At 28.9% G+C, this 23625-nt stretch overlaps 1 protein-coding gene and 1 long non-coding RNA gene across 4 annotated transcripts in view; one reads left to right on the forward strand and one right to left on the reverse strand.

Moving 5' to 3' along the window:
* The window catches only part of LOC133318968 (uncharacterized), a 10724-nt gene extending 1705 nt beyond the window's left edge, over nt 1–9019 (forward strand). The window contains exons 1-6 of one of the 3 annotated variants that reach the window (XR_009752687.1): nt 82–224; nt 337–519; nt 803–853; nt 2235–2282; nt 6038–6105; nt 6409–7707. This is a non-coding gene — a long non-coding RNA (uncharacterized LOC133318968). Of the gene's footprint in view, nt 1–81; nt 225–336; nt 520–802; nt 854–2234; nt 2283–6037; nt 6106–6408 lie in introns of those variants that run through there. The other 2 variants (XR_009752686.1, XR_009752685.1) reach the window with 2 other exon arrangements.
* The window catches only part of LOC116766791 (short neuropeptide F-like), a 25559-nt gene continuing 5066 nt past the window's right edge, over nt 3133–23625 (reverse strand). The window contains exons 2-6 of the mRNA XM_032656894.2: nt 10093–10182; nt 6485–6657; nt 4668–4778; nt 3866–3949; nt 3133–3636 (exon numbers count right to left, since the gene is read on the reverse strand). Coding sequence (XP_032512785.1) covers nt 3580–3636; nt 3866–3949; nt 4668–4778; nt 6485–6657; nt 10093–10180 — 513 coding nt within the window. The 5' untranslated portion in view covers nt 10181–10182 and the 3' untranslated portion in view covers nt 3133–3579. The remainder of the gene's footprint in view (nt 3637–3865; nt 3950–4667; nt 4779–6484; nt 6658–10092; nt 10183–23625) is intronic.

Below are 23625 nucleotides of genomic sequence, written 5' to 3' on the forward strand. Positions count from 1 at the left end.
ACCTGTGGTAAACAAATGTATATAAACAATACTATAAAGTCCTTGAACCACACTGCTAATGGCTTATGATTAAGAATCACTGATACTGACGACCGCTTACCAGCGAATGAACTAGCACCTTCTACTTCAAATAAGCCAGAAGTTTATTCTCTAGACTATTTTTAAATGAACAAAATTTAGTTCGAAAATATCAACACAGTATTATTATATGAAAAGTTTAAGAGGTTATTGATCTACAAAAATTTCCGTCGATATTTTAATTGATATAATTCATAATACTTAATCATCTCATTCACTTAAAGTTTAATAATTATACAGTAAATTATAATTTTCCAGTTCACGTGATGGAATAAGCAACGTGTGTGATACTGACGAGGAGAAATTTTTAATTACATTTTTTTATATACCGACGCTACCAACCGCCAGCCCCTTTGAATACAGATAAAATTGCTTGTCTAATTTAGACTTAAAAAATTAGCATTTCAAATAGCTTCAAATATACTTTGTTCATACAATTAGGTAAATCAAAATATAAACTTTATAAAATACTTTCAGTGTATAATCATTATAATGACGTCATGAATTTTTCATCATGTTATGTACAAGTTCATGTATCACCTGTTGTGATGAATTTTTCAGTATGTATTATTTAAATTTTAATTACTATGTTAATCTGGTTCGAGTTTATCTTCCTGAAAAATATTATTATAATTGTGAATAATATGTTTATTTGATATAAAATTTACGTCGTCTTGTACATTATTATAACAAAATATAGATACAGTAATTGTTATTGTTTTAGAGTTACAAAAATAGAAGAACAGGTGTTCGGATGCAGAGAATCTCTGGCAAGGTTAGCTACGTATTATTTCACCTCATCAAAACTATTAACAGCAGATGGCAAGGATAGTCGTGGGTTGTAGCTTAGTTGGGAATTAATTGTCAATTTTTTGTCAATGTCAATATTTCTTAACATTTATATTATGCATGTGTTTCATATTTTCATAAAACGTTACCAAGCTTTGATTAAATAATACATTAATATAGATTACTATTCGTTAATCTGGGTCAAAGTCCATTTATTTGCAAATGTATACATATCACGCTAACCTCAACCTATTTGTATGATCTAATTATATACATTTAAGGAGTATACATTAAATTTTCGTAGATCGAGGTGTAACATAAATATTGATGTTTTGTGTAATTCAAAATAATTTATTATAAATAAAATAATAATATTAACTGAAAAAACTTTAGTTTTAAAATCTTTAGATCCAACTTATGTTTTATTAAAATTTTAACCTGACAAAACATTTTTATTTTACTGTGTTTATGTTTAAACAAATATATATTTACATTGTATTAAAAAAATATATTTCTAATAAAAGTAAATTTCAATCTTATATCTATTACGACAACCCGACTGTGCTGTAATTAATTTAAGAAAAGTTTATACCGAGTTAATCGTAATTATTTAAATAAAGCTTATATGAGTTTTTCATACGAGTCATATAATGCGACATCCAATAAAAAATTATTGTAATACTTTCAGACGTTCAATAGCAAAATACATTTTATTAAGTTACGTAAATCTTCTAAGAAAATCGAGATAGTGTACTGCTTATGACAGACTGACGTACACAATGTCTCGAAGTAATCGGCAGGTGCATGTTATAACATTGGTGTCGACAGCTGTTAAAGATGTCTTTACAACTAAAGAAAAAAATCTCTATGGCTTCTCCTGCACCATTGAATTTAACTTCGATTCTATTTGAATTTGTTTTTTTATAACTATTATAGGACATTTTTGAATTAGTCTATAATTTGCGTTGCTGTTTAATCGAAACGATACTTATAAAATGTACCTTTAACGATTTCTCTTCATTAAAAAAAATTACTCCGTCAATGATTTTCATTATTTTTAGCTTGTAAACCGATGGATATATTATTTTATCTGTCATCGCTTTGTTTTTGAAAGCATTGATAAAATATTTATTATTATTTATTTGAAATAAACTAATTCATCTTAGTGTTTTCATAGGACGACATATGTGTAAACAAAACAACGAACCTTCATGTTTAGTTTGTATCTTCTTAATAAGGGCTTTGTTTTATATTCGTATAATATTTATAAGATATATTATCGTTTGTGATTTTACGTTTTTATACACAATAAGCAATTGTGTGATGAATTTGGGTTTGATATAATTTTATAGATAATTTTGTTGCAGATAATAAATGTTTGAAGTGGAATGTAAAAAAAATTCCTATTTCCAATCGTAAGTAAAAACAATTGAAAGCAAGGAATTCATTACTTTAATTCATTTTACTTCAAAATGCCAAATTTATAAAAACGATCCTATTAACAAAACCATAATAAATTTTGTAAAGCGCCACTTTATTTTATTGCCACACAAATATTAACTTCGTTAACCTGATGTTTTAATTAAAATTTTTGGAAAGGTAAGGAAATTTCCTATCACTTAGATAAATATTTTCATTATTAATATAAAATAAAATATTTATATTTAAAGACCGTGATACTTATTTAACAAATAACCGAGGTGACTAGTATAAAGGTGTCAAGAACTAGTTGTCACCGATTGTTATGTACAGGCTATTACTTAGAATTTTAATCTTTTTTATATTATTATAGCGAAAGAAGTATTTTGTTAATTTCATTACTCCATCAAATTATCAAGACCGTATTATAAATTGCATAACTGTTGTAGACATAAAATATAATGTAAGTTTAACCGTAAGTGAAATCAAGTATTTTTCTAGAAGTTAAATAGTAAGCTGAATCCGTTGAGCACAGTATTTTAAGCAGCTTTCGAGTTCGTATTTTAATGCCCATATCTCTCAGGAACAGAAATCCGGAAATCTCCAGTAGGCTGATTCACGACATAATAGCGCTGTTTCACTACCTCATTTAATTCTTAAGGATTTCACTAGAAGTACATTTTAAAAGCCTGTTTTTCACCTGAATTGTTAGTAATCTGTAGGTAATAGATACGAAATTTAATATGATAAAATATATGTCGTCTGTTAAATTCCAAATTGCAATTTTATGTAATTAATAATACAAATAAAAATATGTCTCATCGAAATGGGGATTTTTTAAAGCAATAAAAACACAATGTTGTATTTAGATTTATATTTCAACTTATTAATCTATGATAACTTTATAAACATAATCTTTATGGATACTAGCTGTAACCGAACTCTTTGAACTGTGACAATAGCGTTAGAAGAAATTGTACATTTATCCAGCTCATAAAATGTAGATTTCTTCGTAAAAATGCTGAGATATACAAAAACAACTAAACACATAGAGAGTTCATAGATCCATTAATAGTTTAGCTACGTAGTAACATTAACGACATAATATATACTATCTGATTATGTACATATAGCTTACAATAGATAATGTATTTGAATAACATCGAAATTGATATTTAAAATTTGACACTTCAACGCAGTAAACAATTAGTTTTCGCCTAAGACATAATTTGCTGATAGTTGTATGGAGCGGAGAATATAAATTTACTTAGAGATATCGTGTATTCTGTTGGTTCAATTCTGTTGTCTGTCATCCTCGCTGTTTGCCTTAACTTCCTTCTGTAGAGCCGACTGAAAATATTTATATATTAAGATAATTTTATTAATTGTCTATTTAATATCATGATGCAATGAGAGACAAAACTGTCTTTTCTTCTACTAAACAAGTTGACATGAAAAATTTAAGAACTTAAAGACTTAAATTGAAAATATAATCTAGATATACGAGGGTTTAATCCAGAAATAGTTATAATTGCTTCTATAAATAAGAATTAATTTCCATTGCACGTGTAAAAGTTACCTCAAACGGCAGTAAAAATGAATTATCAGAGCGACGACCGAAACGAAGTCTCATAGAGGGAGCTCTCACAGCGCGATCCTGATCCTATATAAAAATATAAATGGCTATAGAAATGAATTACACATAATACGGTAATTAAGTTTCTTCTCGCGTATCGGCTATAACAGGATCAGTCCAATATATCCTCAACGAACAAATATTACCAAACTTTTATAAAAAGCAATTGAAACTAAGATTGCGTAATTGCATTGCGGAAGTAAAAATTTGGGACTGTTCGTCATAAAACGAAGCTATTGTGGTAACGAATAGCGGTTTGTGAAGGTGAATAAGTTTATCCCACGTGTTTATAGCGTAGTAGAGACTTTATGATGTCCCGCTCCGTGTGGGGTGACTTGATTTTTATTGAATAAGACATGTAGCATACAGTACGTGAGAAAAATTTTAAGTTTTTCTAACTCTATATATGCAATTATAGAAGACAGTTATCACATAATAACAATGAGTACTTATATTGTCACTTACTACATGACAAGACTCATTAGTAGTCATATAATGAATTAGATATATATCTTAACAAATTATATAAAAATGAATTTTGTGTGCAAAGTACATTTACCAAATATTATATTCATCATAGTATTTATATATTCAGTTAATTTATCAATAATGGGAATCTGAAAAATTCAATTCAATGCAATAGATCAAAGAGAATACAATAATAGTAAGAAAAAATGTTTTGGATTTCATAATCAGGCAGTAACTTAGCTGACGAAAAATATTTGTGTTATTATCCTTGTCATACCTCCTGAGGAAAGATGTGGGGTACGGCGCGTTCATCGGAGCGGCGGCCAAAACGTAGACGAACTGGGGTACGAGCCTCGCGCAGAGAGAACAGCTCATCCATCTCATCCATCTGAAACAGTAGCTGGGTTAGGACAAGCTGTGCTTGGTTAAGATATTTAGTGTTGGGCGAGACAATGTGTACTGGGCTAAGATATTGAGCGCTGGTTTGAGAATTCATTTCTGTTCGAAAGTGTCCTATCAATAATGACACAATGCGATTTCAGGATTTTTTAACATATACCACTGTAAAGACATACCATCGGAGGAATGTTCTTTAGTGTACCTAGATGTAGGTAAAATAGAAGTTGTAGAAGTATTGATTTTCTGTTATAGAAATAATATAAACTGTGAACTTCAAAGCTTTGTAAGAAAATCTAAATGAGCTTATCACGAGAAGTACAAATTAATTGGCAAATGTAACATTCACACTGTATGTGGAAATGTAGAATAGTATTGCTACTACAATATTTATTGTTTTCCAATGACTAGTTACGAATACTTTGAGATATTTTAAATGATAAAGAAAAGGAAATAACAGCTGGTTACTTTTAAATACATTATTGCACGTAACCTTTCAAAGCTGAATGCAAATTAAACAAGGATACATGAAGGTATAAAGCATAACAAAAAAAACTTCAAACAACTGATACTTTTGTATCATTTTTATAATAATTTATACAATGTCCCATTGAAATTGTACGCGACATATTCATGCACCAGATGTGCTTATATGCTAACTAGCGTTTATATCACGTAATAAAATTATTTTAAAATAAATTCACATTCTGATAAATGGCAAGTGAATTAATCTCTTTGATTTTTAGCAACATTTGTTTACCTTTGAATATTGGTAATAATAGCAATACAATGTTCTAAAATTTAGTGTTAAGGCTTTTTTTACCGGAAATTTATATGTTTAAAATGAACCCACATCACCTACAAGAAAACGAAAATCGAGGAGGAAAACCTTTGATAAATTTTGAAATTCCACCACACTGGCTTAGGAAATTATCATAATTGTAAATTGCTTAGAAAGATTTAAACAACAATCAGCATAAATTTAAACCCTGCTCCTGGGTGTTCTAGTGTTCATAAGAGCATGCGGAAGCGGGCGGTCGACTGTGGTTTAAAATTTTAACAGAAAGTAATCCAGATAAAAATTCCGTAACGCCGAAGAAGGCAAAAATATATTTTAATAATATCAATATGTGCAACAAAAATATGTTATTGATGAATATATTTTACTGTTCCATATTAAAAATAAGACTTTATTGTGTTGAGCCTCAAAACTCTTGACACAATAACAAGATATTCTCATTTTGTTTATAGCCGACGACGCGGCGCTTAGTAAATGGAGTCGAAGGGATCGTTTTCAGTTTCTGTCGGCAAAACACAGGGTAACATTATCCACTTTCATTTCAGCTTTATCATACAGCCACCCAAAGATACTTATATCACGAGATTACAGTTAGCTTTTGAGAATATAGAAATGTCTGATTTCTTTTCATTATATAATATAAAACTTCTTTTAATCATGACGAACATTTAGCTATCATAGTTTTGGACTTATTCCTATGTATCCTATGATTTATTATACTTACTATAAAACAAATTTGTAGTCAGAGATACTGTTACGAACATGAAAATTAGTTAGAGTGGAATATGAAAATAAATTAATTTAATTAATAATGCAAACTTAGTTTCAGACATGCTCCTAGCGTTATATCAAAGCATTTTTCCTAACTAGCAGCGAGTTGTGTTAAGTGGAGCGTTTACCGGTGCTTGAGGTGGCATCTCAGGGTCTGAGCGACGTCCGAAGCGCAAGCGGCGGGAAGGCGAGCGAACAGATTTGCGAGCCAGCGCGTGTCCATCAAGAGCGTCATGCTGGGCGAGTAGAGCGTACAACCCGCCCAAGGCATCCCATCCGCTGCGACTATCCAACGCATTACCTGTTAAATAAACAAATAAATATATGTACATAACTTTATATATAGGTTGTACCTCAATAATCACAATGTCATTATTATGTTTGTTTATATTCACTGCACATGAATGTGTCTGCATAACCGCAGGGAATCATTATGTATAGTTAATATTGATTTAAATGAAACGAAATTTGGTAAACCAATGATTATATTGTTCGTGTATTCAATACGATTATAGAGATGTAGTAAACAATAGTTTGAATTATTTTAAGTGAATTGGTACTTACCAATATAAGCATAGTTGTAAAACATCACAAAACATTTATAACTAATAATATTCAACAAATAACTCATACATATCAATTTCAGTTAAGAAATAGCTTAAAGTAAATAGATGATACTTATTTCACTTTGATTTTTTATGTTTTGGGGTATGGAATGCAGTCATAAATAAGGAGGTGACCGTTGTCAGGTAAGGGACTATTGTGTAGACGAGGGTGATTTGAGATTTTATTATTACCGATACGTATAAATAGTATTGGAGTTGGAAGAAGATATGGCAAGAAACAGCAGCATAACTAAATAATCTTATAATTTTTTAGTGAATTTTGAAGTTAGTTTGCAGTAAAGAACTATTTGGCTTTAATATAATCTTCAGTCAATTTCATGACAAAAACTGAATAAGGCTAATATAAGATTATTATTACTGATAATGCTGATTTGTCCTCCAGAGTTTACTGTAAATACAGGTATTATTGAATAAGTAAAGAGTCAAATCTTTTTTTCTTCTATACATTCTTAGCGGTATTTAGCTTAATATTATCTTAGAAACGTAAGGTTTACAACGTCCAATTTATACGTTTGTGAAAAAGATTTGTGAAGAGGGTGACCTCTTCACGAAATGCTATTGAATTCGCGAGGTCCATTGTTAACATTCAATATTATGAATATATTTGTAGTCACGATCCTCATAACACTTTATTACTGAAAATATTTAAATCTATAAAACATCACTTCTTAAATTATTTTTTTATTTTAATATTTATTGGAGAAATATAGCAGATTTATTTATAATATTTGTATTTATTTAATTTTCTGTGTCTACTATGTGACCATAGAACTGATGTATAAATTAATTGATTTTCAGTACTATTGAGACACTATAAATTGATGTTATTAATGAGGTTTTCTCTAAATATGTTTAATTATAAAGAATCTTGTAATATTCTGGAATAAAATCTGATTTTAATATAATAATAACGTTTTAATATGAACACAATTTTAACGTTTATGTGTCATCAATTATAAAATATTAAATTATTTAAATTCATATTCATCTCCGCTTGTACTTCGTTAACATTGTGTTATTACATTAAAATATGCAAATACTTCGTTAAACCGCCGGATCCAATTAGTGAGTGTTATGCTCCTATTACTATCGCATACATATGTCAATTTTATACATAAATGTCAATTTCAGAAACGACACAATTGAAAATGACGTAAATTAATTGTTGAATTTCGTTTCATACGTCATCGTTTCACATAAAATGATGACACAATACTTGCAGTATAAGTAACAAGCTTACCAAACACCTAATTGAAACTTAAACAATAAATTATTTATATATTGGTGTATGCGAATAAGTTAACTATTATAAGGGATGAATCAATTTCAAAAATATATCAGTATAAATAATGTTTCGATTGCTGTCTAACTGTAACGAAAAGAAAATGAAAAAAAAATACTCCGACGCATTTATTAATATTTAATTATTGTACTGACTCGCTTGACACACGTAATTAAGTAATCACACTCCAAGAATTCCTAAGAATACTTTGGAAAACAACTAAGAACTGTCGACAAGCTATATATATAAGGTCGATATATAGCATCCCTCTTTTTGGGTCGGGGGTTGGAAATGGTTTAAACGGATGGCAAACAAGTCGTCGTTAATCGTATTAATGATAACTACAGCATCATTTAAAAATATAAACATCAAAGTAAAGGAAAAGCAACATTAATATATAATAAAACACATTAAAAATATTTAACAGTGGAAGAACAATCAAAATCTAATTAAATTCTAACTAAGTATGAGGTAACTAACTGTAAAGGATGTATGTGTTATACTTTTATTTCCATGGTGATTTTGCGTTTCTAGTCCCAACTCGTGTATTTGGTATAAATAAAATGTAATAAATGTAAAAATTTAATTGAACAATAAGCGCTGTGTGATATTCAATAACTATTGATAAGGATGTGAGAGAATATCAATAAAAAAATACATTATCTTATATGCTTACAGAAAACAACAGTAAATAGTGTTGAAAATTCCGTATTATTAAAAGCGTCCTCTTATTTTAATATAATCATTTGTTACAAGCCCCCTTGTTTATTTTTCCATACAATTTATTCCCATACGTGACTCGTAGGCGTAGTTTAGATTTATGAGAGTGCGTTTAACCCAGTTTGCGACGTTGACACTACCAGTAAAATAGTTAACAGTGAGGGTATTTGCGCCGTTCTACTATCGAAATCAGGGAAGGAGGTCTCTTTATGGTAATGTATGATAATTTTGATATATCGTTAAATTTTAACGAAATAAGATTCGTCTTTCGTCGCATGTTTTTTTTATTGCTAGTATGAGAAATGTAGGCTATTAACGTATTTATAATAAGTAGTTGAGAATTCGTTTTCATGCAGCTTTTTTAAGAAAAAATGTCAAGTCCAGTGACTGTAAAATAATTATTTAGTTCGTGTTTTGTTTAGAAAATATTCACACAACTAGTCGCCGGTGAAGCCAAAAAATGTGTGTTTTTGACATGCATATAAAAACGTTCACATATTGTTAATCTCAATGAAAAGGCTTTAACAAAATGTATATTGTCAGTAAAATCAACTATGTTATGAGTCATTAAAAATACAAAAAAAACTCAAGTGACAATTTTTAGCGATAAACTATGTGGATCAGAAAATATTTATTTCATTCAAACGCTAGAGTAGGGCATCAAAAAGAAATATTTGTAAGACAAATAATGTTTAAATTAACTCATAATAAATAAGGTAAATAATAAATTTCATTATAGGGAAAAACTATAAATAAGTAATAACATGAAATTAAATAATTGTCTCCATATTCCGTAAACCAATAGTGATTTTAAAATTTAATCATGTTTTTTTAATAGCACAATGACTTATAAGAATGTTATAAAAAATAATTATTCAGGGAATATTCAAAGAAATAAAAAAAATATGGCAGTAACGAGACTACGTATCAACGAAATTGTAAAAATAGCAAGTTGTTATAACGAAGGAAGTCAAGCATTTTATAATTCACTGTAAGATAAACTTACATACGTCGAAAAAACGTTAAAAGATATTCGATATTGTAGACATAAAGTATTTAACATTTTTAATATCAATAAATATTTCTAACAAATTTAAATAGAACTTACCGTCATAAACGGTTTGTGCGGATGTCGTGGGCATGCACAACACTACAAATCCGTAGATCGCCAACGCCAGCATTGTTTTGCGGGACATATCTGAAATATAAACAATGTATTAATAAAAAGCTATACAAAGTAACCAACTTCACTTTAATAAGTTGTAGAATCATCGAATACTCGTTAAATAAATCAAAACTAAATAGAAATTGTTCCTTCAAGATGTTGTTTGAACTTTGATATTTTATTAAGATATCCATAGAATTGTATGGGGGCAAAGTTTGTTTCAAAACAAACGATGTTGTAATTTAGCAATGTTCACTTTAATGTTCGTTGATTTCTTATTCTGTTTGAGAGTTAATATTAAAGTATTAGTATTATAAATATTCTCCGTTGATTATCTCTTTAGTAACAAAACAGATGTCCTTTAAGGAATTAATTATAAGGTTACTTCTGAGTGCTTTTCAAAAATTAATAAAGAAAATGATTTATTTATTGAATTAATTCATTTTTGAATCCTTACCTACTTACGATTTATGACAGATTATTACAAATAAATGACTATTCATATGCCGTATTGTTTTCTAAACTATTTTATTAAAATTGATATCTGGATAAAATTTAATTTTTGCAAAATTCTTCTAATGCAATGAATAATTTTTACTTCACGTCATTAAAACAAACGCGTAATATACTTCATTATTTGTAAATATATTGTTAGCATATTTCACAAAATTTGCCTCGAACATAATTAGCAAGTTATATTTAAAGGTGATTATTTATTTCATCGTTTCTCCTATCAGCATTATCTATTTTTTATATGATAAGTTAAATCAATTTATTCTATATGAATTGCTATGAAATGATTTATGCGGTACGAATAATAAAAACATATTTTCTGCAATTCAACAAGTTGAGCAATGTGCGGTGATGGTATAACGTAGCTTCACGCTGACGTCGCATTCGTGACGTCATCAATCACCCTTATCACCTATCATGGTACGCCCCTATATCACACGCGTTTCGGTTATTAACTTTAATATTAAATTAACATATGAAATATCAAAAGCTTTATATCAACAACTTTAATAGTTTTAGTTAACTTATTTAATATTATTTTTTTTATTAAAATCGTAATTCTTCAACGATAGTATATAAAGTTACATAACTTTGTTATTTATTTTATATTATAAAATAAAAATGTTCGGAAACCTAAGTGTAGAGGAATGATACAGTAATTTGCTAAAAGGTGACAAATAACATTTTTATGTAGGTACGTCACAAGACACGATCTCTATCGCTTCCAACATTTCATTCTAATCTAGTTATTGGACACAAATATATCTAGTTCTCTAGTTTTTATATTCATTGATTGTTCCTTTACCCAGATGCTACCTACATCTATATAAGTTTGATCGACTCAACTTTCCTAGAATGTCAAAGTTTAGATGCATTAGTTCGAGACAACTACAAATTATATGAAGTCCAATTTACAAGCTCATGCGCTCCAATTAGAAACTTCTTGTCATCGTTTATCTGATATCCATCCCAGTAAGAACTATTCGAAGTATTTATATACAATTAATTCTTGTTATTAAACCTATTTACGTTAAGAATTCCCTAACTCAATTTGCGAATATCGAAACAGTATCTAAAATCAATGTTTTATAGCACGAGTAGAGAGGAAAACTATAAATATTCCGTGCAATCAACAAGTTTTCCACTTGTTGTAGGTTTAATTAGTCACGACGTATATCGATATGTAAGGAAGATTTCTAGAAGGGAAAAATAAATTGAATTAACATCAGTTACCAAACAGTTGAGCATCGCGAATAATGAAATCCAAATAAAAATGTACATATCTTTTTATTTTATTAATCTTTAAGTTACATAAACTACTCATGAACCCCTCGCAAACTCATAGCTGTGACGTTTCTCATTTCGTTACTAAACAGTCGTCATTTTCACCGGAAGCTATTTTCATATTTTCTGCTCCTATTATTCGTCTGCTCATGTTTTCATCGGACGTTCAATCTTTACGATACTTTCGAAAGCTATTTCCGTGAAATCAAAGTGTATGTCAAACGTTTCAAAAATTTCAATGTCGTTATATTTTAGTTGAACATGAAGTGTTACTCCAAATTCTTATTTGAGAATATATTCTTTATATCTAAAATATATATCAGTATATATATTTATATTTAATGAACGCTATTTATCTGCGTCTCGATATATTTTTATTCTGATCTGAATTGTAAAATTATTTACCAATTATATTGGAATCTGAACCTAAATTGGTTAAATTCTCTGAATTACATATGTAGTACCAGTTTATATTTAAATATGAGTTCGCAATATCTCGTTTATTTAATAAATAGGATAATATCAGTCATGTATAAATCTTCAAGGAATCTGAAATAATCTTTACAAAATATATCCAAAACGTTGCTAATTTTATATCCAACTTTGTCACAATAACTGATATATATTAATTCGCTCCTCTTTACAATTAATTGCAAACTTCTATCCAATGCCTTCCTTCATTTAAATTTCCCTAATAAAATTTCATAATATAAAAGATTATTGACTATTTAAGCTTTTAAAACGTTAGACAACAAGTAATTTTCTCTATGTACGAAGGTCAATATAATTCATATAGTTTGTTGTGATATCTATACGGCTAGCATGAAGGGTGAACTAGTCTTTGATCCGCGAACCGGCAAATTGGTTGTCGACGCGACTCACGTGATACCTGTACATTGTACACTTATACTTTACACAAAATTTTAAGTTTATACCAGTTAAAAATTTGATTTATTTTTATATATTTTACATTACACGTCTATCACAACATGATATTACTTATATGTCATACTTAGGATTAATTGTTTCAGACTATGTTTATCATCGAGATTTGTTTATAGACAATATAAAATTTGTAACAAAATTTGATAATCTCTAAGCTAAATATAAATCTAAAATATATTGTCTTGTGTAGAAGAACAACTTCGACGGTGAAAAATATTAACGGTACTATGGACATTGAGGGTGCGCTTTATACAATATAAAATTTTAAAATTTGCAAATTTTTTTACAATACTTCAATAAATTACTTATGAAAGTAACAAAGAACTGAAAGTTTACAACAATTCAATGAGATGCAAAAAGTTATCCATACCATACAAAAATATACGGAGTTCCATTTTAAAATCATAGCATAATTTTAAATAGTTTCCATTGCGAAATATTATTTGAATTAAAAATACAATTGTAACACGAGAGTTCCAGTGAAAAGAATTCGCTCTGGGCTATTCTGTTTACTCGATAGACTGTTGAATTTATTTATTATCCTCTTTATTTATGATGTCATAAAAATAACAAATTATATATATATATAATAAAATCCCGATTCTTCCAAGCATGCGTCAATATCACAGAACTGTTATCAACTTTGTATGGTTGTATAAGTTTAATTAGTTCCTTGAGGACAAGGGCGGCTAATTTAATAATGTCATCTTAGTTGAATAAAGCAAAGTTGATCAATTGAACTGAAGAAATCAAAAACAGGATATTACGAAAGTTGTCTTCTTTGAAATTATTGTAGAATTATTTAGCATTAATTACAATAATCGTTAATGTGATTTTATTTTATTTTATTTCAGTATAATGACGTTTGTATGTTAACAAATTCTTTCTTAAAAATATAAACATGATGATTATATAAATATATGCAAAACTGCAATTTTATAATTTTTTATATAAAATATTTAAAGGTATAAAATGTTACTGAAACACTTCCCGTATTCTGTAATAAATATTTTTCATTCTGTGTCACTGTTAAGTCAGAAGGTATTTTTTAAAATAATAAAGCTTGGTATGGTATATATATATATATATATTACGGAAAATAAAAACTTTATTCATGCAAAAAGATTTTCTAAAACAGAAATGGAAGTGACACGATCAGATGGATATATATTTATCACGTAAATTCGTGTAACATAGTGTCGTACGAAATACATCACTCAAGGTAGAATCGCAGACGTTGCACTCTCAGAATAGTAACGCTTTTACGTGTGATACTTTTATAAAACGCCATACTAAACCGAAGGGAAAATAACAGCGAATTTAAAAAAAAAACATGAAATTTTCCGACAATTGTGACAGAAAGTAGTCAAGTGGGCCCTAATAATTTTGTCTATCAGACCCAAGTAATTGAAAGTCATATTTTACTAGGCTCTACCGGAATTTTAATGTTATCAGATAAATCACGACCAAAATGTTCTAACATTAATGATTTGGTGCTACCTACAGACTGATTTATATCTTAGCTACACCACAAGTAATACGCAGGTAAGTGGTGTTCAAGAATAAATTCAAAGATCAAAGCTTCAGTAGGTATTGGATTAGCTCTTCATTCCATTAAATAATTTTAGAAATCAAAGCAGTCACTGTCTATAACCAGGCTGTGTTAAGCCAATACGTATTTAACTATGAAAAGATGATTTATTTCATTTTCCAAGCTTGTGAAACCCTTTGCTTAAATTTTATAAACATTCAATAAAGTTATACAAATGAATGTTAGGGTTAACTAGAGAAATGAAGATTAATTATGAAATATCGTTAGCTTAAACTTTTGATTGATTTATATAACTTCTAACAGAGTTTTGTATGCCAGTTATAAAATGTTAAATAATTTTACAACTTTTATATAATTTCAAATTAAATACTAAGTTGATAGGTATTTTCATTATGTAATTTGTGTAATCTTTTTTAATTTCCTGTGGCTATATATTTTTATATTTAATGTAGATTTTATTGTGCCGATATTATTTACAAATATTACTATACTTATATTCGTCTAATAGGTACTGTTAACTTAGTCTACTAAATTTAAGTGTTACTTTAAAATATATTTAGTGTTCACTATACCTACATTTTTTCCTTAAAAAAAAATCTTTAAATCATTGCTGTTAAACATCGAACATATATATATGAAGTATTTTTTGTTTCAATCGATTATATATTGAATTTAAGTGAAACAAAGTATTTTGATATTTATCACGATCTAATATATCTATATTTGAAGAGTAAATTACACCTACATACGTTATATGCAACAATTTTTTTATGCCCGAACTGTTTAAGCCACTGAAATATCGTTAATGTGATTAATAAACATGTAAGCTTGTTCTAGCTTTGATTCTACTGCTTTAGTGTAATCAAATTACACTATGCATTTACACTCCCACGAAAGTGTAACCATAGTTTTGAAAATACATCCAAGAGCTGGCTTCGTACGACTTTATTGTTCTTAGGAGCCACATCTCGTCGGTTATCTCAAATGAAATTTTCCTAACAGCATCACAGAAAATCTTGTTAATGTATCTATAGACTTAGAGGAGACAGGACGTGACTTGTAATCTTATTAAATATTGATATTTCATATTAAAGAATTATAAGAATCCGTAATATTTAGAAAAATGTATTCATAAAAGACTTTATAATTCGAGAGCCGTTTTAATTCGGGTAATTAAATTTTAACGGTTTGATCATTTGGTTGTTGAATCTGTAACTTTGTGATGTCATTAAGGAGTTTGCTATTAAAAATATTATGTCTTGTCCAGTAAATTCTTTCGTCTTGATTACGGTGGATACTTTGTTGCTCTGAGGGATGTTTTTGGGGGCAGTAATTCAAATGAGGGTTTCCTTAATCTAATTTTAGTCTCGTTTAAGATCAATTTGTGAAATAGATTTAACTCCGGCACTAAATCGAGGTTAATTTCATTTTAGTGTATGAAAAAATAATAACGCCTCATTCGAAGTTCGTCAGATAAGTCACTCCGTGTTTCTCGGCAAAAAAATATAACCTTCATGATTGTAAAAACAAATTCTAAAGTATATTTTGCTATAAACGATATGTAATTTATTGAAATATTTTATGCTTAACAAAAATTACAACTTATGAATAACATTTTTGTAGAACGATTATCAAATCCGGGCAATAAAAACGGCAACAAGTTGTTTCTCATTAACTCCGATCACAGCTCCCCGCACGCTCTCAGCTTTTTACGTTATATGAATAATCCATGCTCCTGGGGAAATTTAGTTTTTACTCTCATAATGCTACGCCAGACTCCAAAATTTTTACTGTCAATAGCAAGGTAATATGCGTTTTGAATAAATGAGGATCACGAAATACGTTCAAGAAAGTAGGACGTTGTTGAAACAATATATATTTATGTATAACATAATTCGTTAACCGTATTCAGCTTGCGAAATTAGTTTTAAAATTTTGAAATTGATTTCTGATTGGAGTACTGAATTTTAATTGTGAAGTTTCTAAACATCGCCGGCACGGACGAAAACTTTCAAAAAGTACACTTTTTATTAGTCGACTAACAGTTTTTGAAATTTTTTTCGAAGAGGAAGTATGAAAAGGTCTCCGTCCCTCGCTAAATTGCTATTGCTATTATTACGTCTTGATATTTTCAGTAAGTAACAGTTTGAAATTCAATGACAAGATTCATGAAAATAATGAAAGTAATTTGATTATAAAGATATAACAAAAATGGTAAAATATGTTTAATAATAATTATTTTCTTTCCATAATCATTGTCCCATTAATCGTTTTATACATCCTTTAAACTAGTTTTAACTTGAGAACAAAACTATCATTTTTCATTTAATTACCGCAAAAGATGCCTCGGTATTAAAAGTATTTTAACTTATTTCAATTTAATTTGTTGTCTCTAATTACACGCATGTTTTACACAGGTCTCTGTCAACAAAACGAAGTCTTTATGTATTGAACTGAAAACAATTGCACCAATTTTGTAACATAATTGTCAGAATATAAACTTGTACTGATAAAATTGTTTGTTGAAACTTCTACGAATTATAATTGTTTAATACCATCTCAAAATTTCTATCCATTGTGAGTTCCGTGAAATAGATACGTAATTTAACTTTGATTCCGTTAACTCAATATTGGAATAACCCAACAGAATTCGTTCAGTTCTCATGAATATTCAAAAGACATGAACTGTTCTGTGACGTCCGCAACCTGTGATAAACACGCATACCAACTATCACTAAATACTACGTTTAAAATGAACTGATATGACATAATATAAATGACTGAAAATAATTAATTGAGCATCATTTGTTGTCTTGTAAAAACTTCATACAATATTTTTACTCTCCAACAGAGAAGGGATTAGTCCGTGTCTGAGTTTGCATTAATCATGGGAACTAAAATATGACGCCAAATGAAGCAATGAATATATGTGGTTTAATTTGAGATTAAAACTAGTAATAATTCCCTAACATTTTCATTTGAATTAATTGGTATTATTTTTCTTTAAATCCTTTCTACGTACATAACAAGCGAGGGAAAAAAAGTGTGGAATTATATAGAAATGTAGTTGCGTAATCAAAAGTATTACTGCTTATGGTTTTGCCAATATTATGTTAATAAAATAGCTAATCATGGTTTCGTTTGTGAAACTAAATTTATAGTTAGGATCTGCCATACAAGTTATTTGTCTTTTTTATTTATGCCATAGCATTTTCTTTAAATTCATATAAGACTTGTACAAGTACTAACGAGGATTACATAATTATGGTAAGTCAATCATAGCCTACACGAGCCTTGAATTATATTAACAGAGTTAGTGTTGGAGGTTGTCTCTATCTTATTAAGATAATCAATTTCCAGTGCAACGTCTTGAAGCGTACATTAATCACTTCAACGTGTCTGGCTTGACCATTATGATATTGCTTTATTATAACTAAAATGACATCAGAAACATAAAAATAAATCTATTAAGTATAAATTAAATGTAGTTTTCAAGTATATCACTGACATTTTTATATTTACTTATATATTTTTTTAGCAAAAGCTTTTTCTTCGTTCGACTTTTGAATTGATTTACAAGGAAAATAAATTCGATTAGAGACGAAACCTCTTAGCATTCAATGGATTCACCGTGCGGGTGCCGGGTCTATCGCGTTGCAGGGAGAGGAGCTTCAACAGTGTCTGGGACTTGCGACCCAGGTGTAGGTTTAAAGCGCCCCTATCTAACCCCTTAGTTTGAGTAAAATCTTTCAGTAATATAATTTCACATTTCAAATAAAAGTGTTAAGCGGAATGTAGAAAAATACAGAAACAGAGGCGGGTAATGACTGACATAAATGAGCGAAATAAAGCATTTTTATAAAATATTTTTTCATTACGAAAGTTAAGATCAAATAAATATATGTAAATTATTAATAATTTAGGAAATTATCATATTAAAGTCGCTGTTACGTTTCGTATATGATATGGCTACATGTACATCAAAATTATAAAGTTTTTAAAACTAACGAAACATACATTAATATGTATTAAGTATAAACTCTGATATTCTGCAGAGTGAATGATTATTCTTACTCCTACGAATTTAAAAACTAAATTCCAGAACATTACGAGATTTATTATGTGTCATAGTATAACAAACGTTATAATAATGATTGTAAAGAAAACAAAAATATATTTAATATTTATATAGCACTTTTATTTGTCGAAGAAATAAAACAAATATTAAATGATTATGTCAAGAAATAATCGTCATCAAGATATATATCAATCAAAAGAATGTAAGATCCTAGTGGTCGAAAGCATATAGTATTAAGATAAAACAAAACTTTAGCCATATAGCTTTACAAATGGTATCAGTAATATTTTTTACAAATATATTAAATATGAAAATAAGGCATTATATATAAAGGACGCCGCTTTACAATCTACAAGTACGTAATAGATAAGTCTACACAATATATTTCTAGCGTGCCCTTATAACGTTGAATGGCTCTATTGTGAGCGGTAGGCTAGTGTTTACCGAGCGAGCCTTAACCAAACATTCATAATAGCTCACTTCAACTTTCTTTTCACATCACTGTTCCAGTCTGCACCATCGCAAACTTTCTTTCCATTGTGTCACTTGTAGAACTGGGTATATTTATTGATTTCACTTCAAATATATAAGATCTAATTCCAGGCTAAATATGGAACCGAATAGCATAACGCTTTACCTTAGCTCGTAAGGAGTACTTTTCTATAGACATTTGTACGTATTGATATCTAAATATAATAATATATTCTATATTATCTACTTCTTACCTCCTAAACGAAACTTAGAGATTATGTAATTAGAAAATAATTAAAAAAACACATAATATGGGAAAAACGTACTCTCATGCACTATATATATATGTTCTTAGGTTAGGTTGTTTTAAATATGGCCTTCATCCGTGCAAAGACGTGCACAGTATATTCTTCCAGTGTCGTGTAGAATGGAGGAGACACGATATATATTCTTATTGCTAATTATCTTCCAAAAAGTCATTAATAAATGTCATATGAATGATGTTTATCGGCTTCTTTTTTAAATCGAAAAATCATTAGTAACGTTTGAATGAGTTTTTTATGAGGATAAACAAAACCGTATCCATCTATCTATATTGGATGTATGGATTACATCTCACGCTTCGCGACCTGAATAAGCTTTCAGTGACAGAATTTGAACCGTATTTGTGCTGTTATTATTTGGGTCACCGAGTTCACATGTAACTAGTTACGGATGATATGAGGATATTTGAAAAGGGATATCGTATCAAAATATGATGTCTATAAGCTCTTTAACTCTATCGTATTGTATAATGACCACTTCTTCTCACTTATGATCATGTTTGTTGGCACGGGAACCTAAATTGATCATGAGTGAGTCAATCTTAAAGCTCACATAATGAAATTTATCCAAGAAATAATTAGCACATGGTTTCATATCTATTTTGCTGTCAACACATTCCCAATGTTTGCCAAAACACTTTTATGAATTAACGAGAGTATTATATATAAAAAAATAATGGATTTAATTCAATGGAAGGAATTATTACACTAAGACTTTTAGACTATTGGTACCCTTGAACTAGTAATGTGAAAAGTCTGTGTGTGATATTAATTATACGAACAGCATCTTCATAAATTAGATTGACGTCTACAAATCAAGTGAAGACATAATATGATAACGATATTACTCTCTTTCATCAGTGTACTCAATTAGCTGAGGGTAACGTGTGAGTTCTTTGATTAGCCGCAGACGAGCCAATTTGTCGGAACAGCTCTGGTTTATGGGCACGTGTGTTTTATTGCTACCATCTCCCTATACTATTCTTGTATTTTTCACCTTTGTTTTTATTCTGGGGTTTAGTTTAGATAAACTCTTATTTATTGTAAAGTGTTAAAAAAATTCTTAATATCTTTTTGGATACAGAAAAAGTTTCACCTCATTTTGGCTGAAACTTTAATATCAACATTTTTTCCCACGGTTTTTAAAGAAAAAGAAATTGTATGCGTATATTACCACTAAATAAGACAATGTTTTGAAGACCTCTGAGTACTATTTATCTTCACCTTTTACAATACAAAACCAACTCCGTCTATTTATAATTGAATAAACCGGTCCTACATAAATTAAACTTTCTCATGAAAGGTAAATTGGACACCTAGAAATGATAAATGAAAAAGGCCTATGTATTTTTTGATTGGCGACGTATTCATGAGCTGGCCATCGTAAAGAGAGATAAGGCAAAAAATATGACATTTAATACGTAAGATACACGTATTTTTAAAAACATGATTACTACCGTTCGTGTTGCTATTCGATGTTAAATTATAATAGTATTTACTAATTATAAAATATAAAGAACGAAAAATATCTATATACTATATATATGATTTATTTGCAACCGAGAAAATATAATATTCTATGTAAAGTGTAATTTAAAATGAAGCTTCTTTGTCCGTACCGTTTCAATATTACATTGCCGCTAATGAGTCGTCACCTGTGTCATTGTCTCATTTCAGACATAGCTGTAGAATCATTTTGACCTTTCAGTTCTTTGTGTCAAAGTGAAGTTTTCAAACTAAAGATACGAAGTAGTAGGGTTTAGTTAGTATAAAATGCTTTTAATTTACTAACTTTATAACATACTTCATTAGTTGATTCTCATAAGGCACACCATTTTCCTCTATGGAAGTTTGTTGATTAAGTCGTTCGATTTACTTTGTAAGAAACTGCATAGCTATTATTTCTTGCTAGACAATTTGTATCAAGAAACTTAGTCCCGGTTAACTTTGTGATCGTGTAAGAGATATGTAAATTAATAAGACAATGATAACAAACCACTTACCTAATAAAGGACGCACAAACAGTTTTTAATTGAACGATCACATTATAGGCCTCTAAATTTTCTTCAAGTCACGTCACTCCGACATCAAACTCTTGGAAGTATCGTACAAACAAAAACGCTTTGATAAAATATCTTCATCAAAAAGTTATTTAGAATCATTCATATACAAATATTATTCTGTTAAAACTCTTACAAGCTCGACGTTCTTCTCATTATTATTTTTGAGTAAATTAAAATTGAAATCTAACTGTTTGAATAAATTGTTTGACAGAACTTTAAATAATATAAAAAATATATAAATTAACGTTTGGAAGGGAAGATGATATTTATTTTTATTTATTTTTTTTAATAAATTACTTATTATAATTTTAAACACCGAGACCTAGCAGAAGTTTGTGTTTAAATTTAAATATCTAGTAGTAATTAGTTTGCAAGAATAAATATAATTGAAAGTTAAGTTCAGTTAACTAATTTAATTATATCGTTTAAATATCAGATTGTAACAAGTTACTGAGTGGCTAAACGTGCCACCCCGCTATAAGCGGATATAAAAACGTTATCCATTTAGTGTGGTCATATTACTCATAGTTTCTTTGTTGAATTATTTAGGACTTAAATTTTCTCAGAGAGGAATTGTTTTGAGCGTATTCGTATCTGTTCGAATATCAATTTCTATATCAAAATTTATAATATTTTATCTTTAACTGGATTCAAACGTAGTAAGTGAATAGAACCAAGTGGCAATTTAAATGGTTGGAAGTTGGAAAATATTTGATGTTTAATAATTATGAAGGCTTCAATTGTGGATTGGATAAAAAACGCACCGAGATATCATCCATATTTAGATGATTAACATATTACCATCTTCAAGTAGGCCGAGATCCGAACGGTTAATGATGAATAAATTAATAGGAGTTTCAAAATCTATTCAGTACAAATAGAAAACATGCCGTGAGCAATCAATCTGTTCGTAATTATAGCTACAAATGTGACAGGCGTCTTTGTGACAGAGCGACGTGAGATTGCAGCAGTTGTGGCCGCATGCAATCCATTCAACACCACAAATCGATCACTGGTTCGTTTCACTTGGACATTCAACAGATTTAGCTATAATTACATTAAATACAGTCCATGTCGTTTGAAAAATATAACCACAATTCTTTTACTAATTTCCTTAAATGAAACTAGTCATAATCAACAATATTTAGAAATATGTAAGTTTTGTACCTAGATAGGTTGGTTTTAAAATATGCGATCTCTTCTGTCATACAAGGTAACCAATTCTATTTCCTTCATTAATTGAAAAGATATCCAAAGAATAAAATAGTGATGGTATAGCATAAAAAAATATGAATGTCTCGAAAAAATTATATGCAAATTGTTATTAGATGCATGAAGAAGCATTCTGTTAAGTTTTGTAGTAGGTTCTGTCTGTTGCTATAATTACAATCTACATTTTTTCATTCAACTGTTTCTCTTTTAAACTACAATTCGCAATTTAAAAATTCATTGTTACTCGTTATTGTCAAAGATAAGACATGACATAATTACGTGAATTAGGAACAGCCAACTAAAAATTTCAAATTTATTCAGAGGTGTGGGCGAACCTTTGTGTATTTTAAATTACACCTTTTAATTTGAAAAGGATTTATCTCACGACAGCCTTAGCGTTTATAATTTGAACTTTATTTATAAAGCTCGCTAGTTCTTAATATCTTTTGATTCCTTAATTTAAGATATACCTAATAATTTCGTAATTAAAAGCAAGTAAAATCAGCCATGGATAAAATCACAGACTGAACATGAAAAATTAATTAACAAATTAAATAACTAATTGAAAATAAGTAACGCCGTCAATATAATCAATTAATTAAATATTTACGTAACAACTTTAAAGAGTATTTTCCTCGTTATAAAGATTAAGAAAAAGGGGAAACGGAATAAAATAAACAAAGCTGTAAGATAGAAGTCAAAACTTTTAATTGTTTTATATAATACCAACTCAATCCCTAACAAGTTTTATCAATCTAAACAAATATATATAATAACATCTCGAAATTAATTCTAAACAATGTTACTATTAGCTTGTAACTATTTTTTTTTGTGTGTTTTTCTATGTTCCCTAAACTTATTATGTTTCAGTTACCACATTTAAGTGCCATCTTACGCATTCAAAAATTTCAAACAGATTGTTACTTTAGGAGAAAATTAATGTTCCGTGTCCCAGGTTAGTGTTACGGCGCATTTTAAGGATAATAATAAAAAAAACTACAGACGTCGTTCCGTTGATGCTTTCTAAGTGCATAT

Source organism: Danaus plexippus, chromosome 10 (genome assembly GCF_018135715.1).
Source record: "Danaus plexippus chromosome 10, MEX_DaPlex, whole genome shotgun sequence".
NCBI lineage: Eukaryota > Metazoa > Arthropoda > Insecta > Lepidoptera > Nymphalidae > Danaus > Danaus plexippus.